At 45.3% G+C, this 8,181-nt stretch overlaps 1 protein-coding gene across 2 annotated transcripts; it reads right to left on the bottom strand.

Moving 5' to 3' along the window:
• Nucleotides 1–49: 49 nt before the first annotated feature.
• On the bottom strand, nucleotides 50–6,606 carry LOC104046018 (probable 2-ketogluconate reductase). Of its 2 annotated transcripts, XM_064443748.1 has the most exons (7): nucleotides 6,205–6,606; nucleotides 5,454–5,701; nucleotides 4,483–4,867; nucleotides 3,039–3,210; nucleotides 1,607–1,785; nucleotides 769–865; nucleotides 50–392 (listed from the first exon to the last, which is right to left on the bottom strand). In XM_064443748.1, the coding sequence occupies exons 2-7, from the start codon at nucleotides 5,652–5,654 to the stop codon at nucleotides 236–238; spliced, it is 1,191 nt and encodes a 396-aa protein (XP_064299818.1). In that variant the 5' UTR covers nucleotides 5,655–5,701; nucleotides 6,205–6,606; the 3' UTR covers nucleotides 50–235. The 2 variants fall into 2 exon arrangements, with proteins under 2 accessions (XP_064299818.1, XP_064299819.1); XM_064443749.1 differs by lacking the exon at nucleotides 5,454–5,701 and having other exon boundaries at nucleotides 52–392; nucleotides 6,205–6,603.
• Nucleotides 6,607–8,181: the final 1,575 nt, after the last annotated feature.

The following is an 8,181-nucleotide window of genomic DNA, read 5'->3' as shown; positions in this document are numbered from 1 at the left end:
CTGAAGATACCAAAGGGCGTAACTGCTCAATTTAAAATCTTTAAACAAATTCCGTTTATTAGTTCCATTTTATTTTTAAGAATTGTAAATAACAGGACAGATGAAGTCTAGCGAGATGACAGCTTTGCAGTATCATGACAACATGAGCAGTGCAGGGACAGGTTGCTTTGTTTTTTAAAGTGGTACTGTAAGAAACAGTGCCTTCCCATACATATGAGATTTAGTCTGACACACATCATTTGGGAAACACTTCACTTGGAATGGGTTGGCCATTGAGAACAGCCAACATATTTGCCATTGCTTCTTCTGCCATCATACGGATAGCTTGGACTGTTGCGGTTCCAATGTGAGGGGTTATGATGATGTTATTTAATTTTAATAAAGGATGATCTCTGTAAGAAACAGAAAGAACAGAATGTATTACACAGGGAATTTACTCTGCAGCTATCCCTCAGGAAACAGCAATGCCATGTTGAGATAAAAAGGCCACAAGCACAGAACCAGCAGAAAGCTGTGGGAAGCCTGCTTACCCATTTCTTCTTCCTTTCTATTGGTCTGGTTGCCTTGCCTGTCAGTTAGGCTGGCAAAGAAGTGACAGATGTAGGCGAGGTGAATAGTCTGTAATTTATTTATGACTGTGTGAGACAGGCTGAGGTGTTGCCCTTAAACAGTGGGAGAGACTCCTCATGAAGATCAAGATTATGAGCACACTTCTGCACACAGTTTAAAATGTTTCAGATTAATAGAATGGAAAAGGGGTTTCTCTACCTTGGCAGAGGCTCAGGGTGAGTCACATCCAGAGCGGCAGCCCTAATAACCTTATTCTGGAGAGCATCAACCAATGCATCTTGATCAATAACTGCACCTGCATTGAAATGAGATCTTACTATCATGACAAGTTAATGAACATGTTTTTGCCTCCGAGCGGGGAAAGGTCTCAAGGGTCTAGAGAGAAAAATTACAGGATCTTCATCTTGTTAGAAAGTAGAATGTCTTTCTAATAACCATTAACCAAACAAAACTGATATTTTATTTATTAATCTTTAATTAGAGGAGGATTATGGTCCACTGCATAAGGCTTTTCCTGGGATGTGACCAGTTTCAGTCTTTTCCTCATTTTGGCCCTGACTTCCTGTATTATTATAGACAGATCATTTCATCTCTTCAACCTTTCCACTCTTTTATCTCCACTTTGTTCACTGAAACTATAACCTCTCCCTTATATGCTTGTTCAGTGCCAACAGATCTGTAATCCCATGTGAGGTTTCTTCTCTATGTAGCTGTTCCAAATGAAACTTATGTTTTCCTTTGTACCCCATTCATCATCAGTGATGATAAACCTTTCTGTTATTTCCACTAAAAATAAGCTGTCTTTAGGACAAGGCTCAAGAGAACAGAACATCTGCTGAGCATCCCTAAATTCCATAGGACCTTTGAACACACAGCATCACTGCAAGTGATTCATTTGTAGACTGCCTGCTACTTCATGACTCAAACAATACAGGGGTATCACAGACTGAGGTTGGGGGGGGGGGAATATCAACATAACCAGACAGAACACAACCTTAACTGTGGAGCCACAAACAGTGCTTTTAGACCATCCTACCTCGGCTGATGTTTATAAGAGTAGCTGTGGGTTTCATCAGCCCCAGCTCCTTTTTCCCAATCAGTTTGTGAGTCTCAGGAGTCAGGTTCACAACCAACATAACAAAGTCAGATTGCTGCAGCAAGTCTTCCATCTTCTCACAGTAGTGGGCACCAACTGCCTCTTCCTCCTCCTTTCGTCTGAAGGAAAAACGCACACACATCCAAATTGACACAACTATTTCTAACTGGCTTTAGCAATCAGCCAACCCTAGGAGGGATCTGGAACAGCATAGAGATTGAGAGGTTTGAGGTCAAAGTAAAGGAAAAAGACATTGATAGGTACAGATGGTGGAAGGGAGGAGGGAAGGATGTGGGCTAGAGGGAGCAAGAGGCTAGAGGAGTGATGTACTGTGAAAGCAAAGCATTTAGGTGATATTAGGTATAGGAGGTTGGGGATGCAGTCAGACCCCACTCTTCCCTCCTGCATCTATGCCAATCCCTGTAGCGCTTCTCCTTGCCTGACATGTGAGCTAGGACTTGGGTGGAAAAAAAATGAAAGGAAAGCAAAGTATGAAAGAAAGGGAACTATAAAACTAAGAGAAATTAGGCCTTTTGTCATCAGTGCCAGTGTGATGAGTGAACTGGTTGGGCTGAGGAAAGGGGTGACTGGCTGGGTGGGCCAGGGATGCTGCCAGAAGCCTCAAGAAGAATCTGGCAGGACAGGGGACACAACGAGGGCACAAGGCCTGGTTTGCTTGGACAACACCTCAGAAATGTTACATGGCCCTTGTTCCAAACTGCCAGTAGCTAACTAGGGCACAGCAAGCACAGGAGGTGAGGGGGAGCTGCTTCCTGAGGGGTGCAGTCGGGACCCAAAGCGAGGAAACAGCGGCACACTGGTGCTCCTCATGCCACTCATAAATGTCACAAGTGCCTAGTGTGCGATTTGGTATACTACTTATACAGAACTTGTTTTGCATAACTTGCTTAGCATTAGCAGCCAAATTTGCTGAAGCCTTAGGCTGTACGCTGCGAACTCTCACCCAGGTATGTTGAACTTTTACCAGTCAAGTAAAAGAAGGCCCTAGAGCCACTTCAAGCCAGAAGAAAAGGAAGCTACATTAATTAACGGAAGCTGCAACCTTAGAGATGAGACAAGAAACAGCCTGCCTAGAGACAATGAAAGGACCCAATGAAGAAGGGGAAGATCCCAGACCCTAATATTACTGCTGGTCCAGAGTGTCGCATGAGGGGTGGGGAATTTAGATTGTAAGGGTATAATTGCCCAGGGATGTCTTTGTTCGAGTTCCCTCTTCAGAAGCACTCAGCTTGAGCTGTAGCACCATTAATAAAAAGGACTTTATAGACACTAGGAAGATTGGGGACACAGCAGAGCTGTGGTTTCCATCACTGCCCCTTGATCAATTAATGCAGAAAGCGGACGCTTTTACCTCCGGTTCCTGTTATGGTACAGGATCCTCATGTCGAAGGCTCTGGCTCTCTGAGCCACTTTGTACCCAATGCTGCCCATCCCGATGATCCCAAGCGTCGCTCCGGTTACTTCCACTCCCAGCCAGTCAACAGCAAAACACTTCGTGTCTGGAGAAACTGCAATCTGGCAGCCTGAATGTAAATACATCCTAAATGGGTACAAACTGACCATAAATGTAGGTTTGGGGGAAAGAAAAAGTTTCTCACCAGCACAGCAGTGAAAGGTGCACCCTTACAAAACATCCTTGCTAGTTTTGACCAGTTTATAGAAGGGCCTGGATGGTGCCATTCCCTGCAACAGCCAGGGCTGGAGCCCCCCCCCACATGGGTGGGGGGTCCCGAGTGGGTACTGTACTGGAGGAATGGCTCCTCAGGGAATTAACTCTTCCGCGGCTGGAGCATTTTCTTGCAAGTTCAAAAATAGCTTCTTTAACACTTACCCCCCTCCAACCCTGCCCCCCCCCCGCAAGCATCGACTTCACTTTTTTTTAGCTGGGGTAGATCTCACCATTTCTTTCCTGGATCACAACCCAAAGCAGCCCCACTGCTTGAGTGGGGGTGAAGGCTGCATATTCCAGCTCAGCCAGGGATCTCTATGAGATTTTATAGAAAGAACTTCAGGTCCAGCAAGAGGCAACAGTGAGAAAACATCACAGGGGAAGAGGAGTTATTTCATGCTCAGGGGTGGAGCAGAGGTGACAGAAACCCTATGAGTCCCTGAAGACAGAGGCAACTTCTTGTGATAGTCTCTGCTGACACCTTTCTTCCCCTGAAAGGCATTGCATAGTAAGGGCATGTGGGGAAAGGACCTGCCTTTAAGGACACATACTGATGATGCTGGTACGGTTTGGAATAACTTTGTCAAAAGGATTATTAACTATTTCAATAGTTATGCTGATGCTCCTCTGGAAATACAGCCTATTAATTTAGACAAACTTTTTGCAGAAGCAGGAAAAAAATGAAGAGTTATATTAATTACTGCTCTAGAGATGAGGACATGGCCATTAACACTTTGTAGCTTCCTGTAGCTCCTAACACTTGTTCCACAGGGAAATGGAGAAGTGGTGACATTTGATTCAGATGCATTTTGTATTCACTTTTTACAGCTATAAACAACCACTCAGTGAATAGCCAGAGGAGAATTAAGCCCCAGACATTATTCCAAACAGGATATCACAAGTGACTTTAAAGTACACAATTTAGACAAAAGCCTTACACTTGTCACCACTGCCTTAAAAAGAAGCGGGATACAGGAAAAGCAGAGGCCTCTGAAAATTGAGTCCTCAGAATTTTTTTTCCCTGTAAAAGCATCCCAAATATTGATTTTGACAGATCATCTGTATCATAGTAAAAGTGAGATATGCCAAAGAAGCAGCTAAGATCCAGGCAAATTTAAAACATTACCTTCCACTAGTCTTCTGGCAGAGGCCAGCATCAAGGCCATTCCTATGTCTGCTGTTGGGTCTGCCACAGCATGTGGGGTGTTGGTCACTTTTACGCCAAAGTTAGAAATAATTTTCAAGTCTAAGTGATCGACTCCAACTCCAGAGTTTCCAATCACCTTTAAATTAGGCAGGCTTTCTAGAAGCTCCCGGTCAATAGTTGGCCTGCACTCAAACACGAAAACAGATTGGATTTTTTTGCTCATTTCTTTTTTGTTTTCAAGAAATTCCTTCATGGTGATAAGGTGGAAGTGTTTCTTCAAAAGTGCTGCAAGGTTTTCTAGCACACCTTGAGTTCCTCCTATATCCCAAATCAAAACACCAGGCAATTCTTCCTCTGCCATGGCCTGCAACAGGGGAACAGAAGAAGTACTCCTTTGTTTAGGAGAACACCTTTAAAGGAGTGATGCTGTAGTGATCATTTAAATTCACATCTGTAAAACAGGAAACTGATAGAACTCAATACCGTTTTTAATGATACGGAATGAATCCACAGTCACTTGTTACTTGTTTGGTACATTAGGCTACTTCCCAGTATTTTCACTAAGTGCTGATCTAAGCACGGAAGTCAGATTCAGAGTCAGTGCATTTTAGAAGCACTTCTTAAACTTCACAGGCAGAAAGGTGGCCCATAAGGAAGCCACAGTGCAGTCCAGTGAGAGCTGGTTTAGCTTTAAACAAACCAGCTGATGCTCTAGAAACAGGCTAGTCGCCTGTAATTAATCTTTTCATTAGTGTGGACATGCTGAGCCCACTACAATCATCTCAGCCATGTTTGATACGCATGTGAACCGTTCATAGGCTGCAGCTTTGGTTCAAGAACTGGGGTTCTGCTAGTACCAGGTACAACCTTAAAAAAAATGTATTGACAACAGTAAACTAAAAACACTTAAAGGAACCTTGCAGAGGGAAGGGGGCTCTCCAGATACCAACCTTGGTCTGAGGAGCACTTATTGTTTGTCCTCCAGCACTACCTGGGCATGTCTTGTACCTCTGTCTGTGATCCACACTTCTCCTGCGACAGTGATGTCCATGAGAAGCGATAGCTGGATGTATACATTTATAAGCCAAATTTGGCTGGCCAGACATCAAGGGAATAGGTTTTAAGAGACCGAATGCTTTGCTCCTGAACATAATTATTCAGATATCAGATGTCTTGTCCAGTCTGCTAAGTGTAACACCTGTTAAGGATATGACAATTTTGGTTTTGGACTAGTATGATCTGCAGTTATTGCTAACTCTTTTTATTTTAAAGCTGTCTCTCCTCACATTTTCTATTTACATAAGATGATTCCACGTATGCATGCATCTATAATGAAATAGAACACTGATAATAATGTATGTGTGCTGATAATAACTTCCAGTCCTGGCATTGCAGAGAAAACTTTGAAACTATGAATCAGATTGAGACATGTGGGCAAATAAAAAACGACATGCTTAGGTATTAAGAAATAAGGCCTGATTAGAAAAACAGAAACACTGAAGTTAATAAACTTTTGTGGAGCTTGACTCACTACTAACTTGCAGATTTGTTGACTGGCACTGCTGTATCACTCTGGACTTAGCCATAACCAAAGCAAACCTACAAAATTTTTCCAAGCTCTGTTTTAAATTAAAGTTAATAGCATGCGTTATCCACACCAAATTCATCCCACTAACTCCTCCATAGCAGAAAACAAATTACCTGAGTAAGAACCACAGAATTAACCAGGGCCGGCTGTGTTCTGACGACGCCTCTTCCGTCAGCAGGCGGCTCTGATGGCAGCTGGCAGAGCCGAGAGCTGGCAGCCCCAGCTCCCCAAGCCACTCCTGCCCTGGTTCCCCGTTCTGAAATCTAGTGCTGAAAAACACCCTGGCTTCGCTGCTGGTGGCTTCAACAGAGACACGGTGTTGCCTGAAACACGGGTACGCCACCCGGTGCGCAATGAGCCAACACTCCTGCGCGCTCAGGCGAGACCTGGCTGGTTTATTTCAGGGCTGCCCAAGCCAGGGTGCTCGGGGGTTTCCCACAAATCAAGCGCCCCGTGTCAAAATCACAGCAGGTATTTATACAGTTAAATGTGTCAGTAATACGTCATATTCACGCCCCCTAGTTAGTCATTGGTTAAGTTTCTTTCTTACTTCACCTTAAATGTACAGCTCCCTTTAAATTTACCACGTATACTCTGAGAGTACGGGGCTTATTTAAGTAGGGGGCTTTCCAGCCTATGGGCATGATTTTTAGTATGATAATGAGGACAGTTCACCCAAAGGACACTTAGTTCTTACCAAGCTGGCATCATATGCAAAACATCCTGATCAGTTGTTCTCGTTAAGGTCTAATCGCTCCAGGATGTTCTTGGTTAGAGGGTACTGACTTCGTCTGAGGCAGGAGTTTTCCCTTTTGTCAGAGTCTCAGCCCTTTTCCAAGGATACTGAATGTCTGTTCTTCTAATTAAAGGTAGTTTAGTGTCCTTTAACAGATACAAAGAGCATCTTGGCCTAATACAATGTTAGCAAGGTTTTTTCAACTACGTTTACCCGATGTGTTCAAGTACCCACATTTTGGCTGTGGGAGGTCACGGTGCCAATGAGCATCTTCTGCCAGGGGCTGGGCAGCGCAGCTCCCAGGGGCAGTTCTGGCTGTGGGGTGTATCAGAAAGAAACACAGAAGATGGGGATGTGGGTGTGACTAAGCCAGTTCAAACATACCTGTATTTTCACACAGCACTGCAGCCGCAACTAGCACTAGCTCAAGCATGAATGTGTTTATTGCTGTGGGTTAACATATTAACAAAACCTTCCATAGCCAGGAGGTGCATGCAGCTGTACTCCCTGTTGCAGTATCTCCTTGATCAAAACCAGTGGAGACACAGGGAGGTTTTTTAACATCTGTAGAGCAGTCACTAGCAGAGGTTTGGAGATTTGAGCTGTGGTGACCCGTTTTACCCTCCCAGTGCCACCCAGGGGCACCGCTCAGGCCAGCTGCGCTGACTGCCGTGGCACGGCTCCACGTCCCACTTGCGAGCGGAGGTGCCCGTGGCCCCTGCAGCAGACAGGCGGCACAACCCACCCACCATTTGGGTGCACCTGGCTCCTCGGGCAGCAGGGACATCCCCACAGGCCACCTGCCATTTTGTGGAATCATAGAATTATTAAGACTGGAAACGACCTCTAGAATCATCAAGACCAACCATCAACGCAACACCCCCATGCCTCCTAAACCATGCCCTGAAGTGCCACGTCTACACATTTTTTGAACACCTGCAGGCATGGTGACTCCATCACCTCTCTGGGCAGCCTCTTCCAATGCCTGACCACTCTTTCTGTAAAGAAATTTTTTCCTAATATCCAATCTAAACCTCCCCTGACACAGCTTGAGGCCATTTCCTCTTTTCCTATCACTAGCTGGGAGAAGAGACCAGCACCCACCTCACCACAACCTCCTTTCAGGTAGTTGTAGAGAGTGATAAGGTTTCCTCCCCTCAGCCTCCTCTTCCCCAGGCTGAACAACCCCAGCTCCCTCAGCCGCTCCTCATACACCTGCTCTCCAGACCCTTCCCCAGCTTCACTGCCCTTTTGTCACCCTCTTGGCCACTGCCCAGGAGCCAGGTCCCAGCCCGGGCCTGCTCTCTCGGGGCTGGTCCCGCGGTAGGTGGGTTAGGGGCACAGAGACCCCCGA

This window comes from Phalacrocorax carbo, chromosome 2, assembly GCF_963921805.1.
Source record: "Phalacrocorax carbo chromosome 2, bPhaCar2.1, whole genome shotgun sequence".
In the NCBI taxonomy this organism is placed as follows: Eukaryota; Metazoa; Chordata; class Aves; order Suliformes; family Phalacrocoracidae; genus Phalacrocorax; species Phalacrocorax carbo.
Note: the sequence above shows the minus strand (reverse complement) of the source record. Positions and strands in the feature narration are given on the sequence as shown.

What these genes read in the sequence shown, in the direction of transcription:
- LOC104046018 (XM_064443748.1), bottom strand. Translation starts at nt 5,654, where the DNA reads ATGTTCAGGAGCAAAGCATTCGGTCTCTTAAAACCTATTCCCTTGATG. An exon ending in TAAGTGCTCCTCAGACCAAG is followed by an intron (nt 4,868 to 5,453) that starts GTTGGTATCTGG and finishes CCCCTGTTGCAG; the next exon opens with GCCATGGCAGAGGAAGAATT. An exon ending in TGCCAGAAGACTAGTGGAAG is followed by an intron (nt 3,211 to 4,482) that starts GTAATGTTTTAA and finishes ATTTACATTCAG; the next exon opens with GCTGCCAGATTGCAGTTTCT.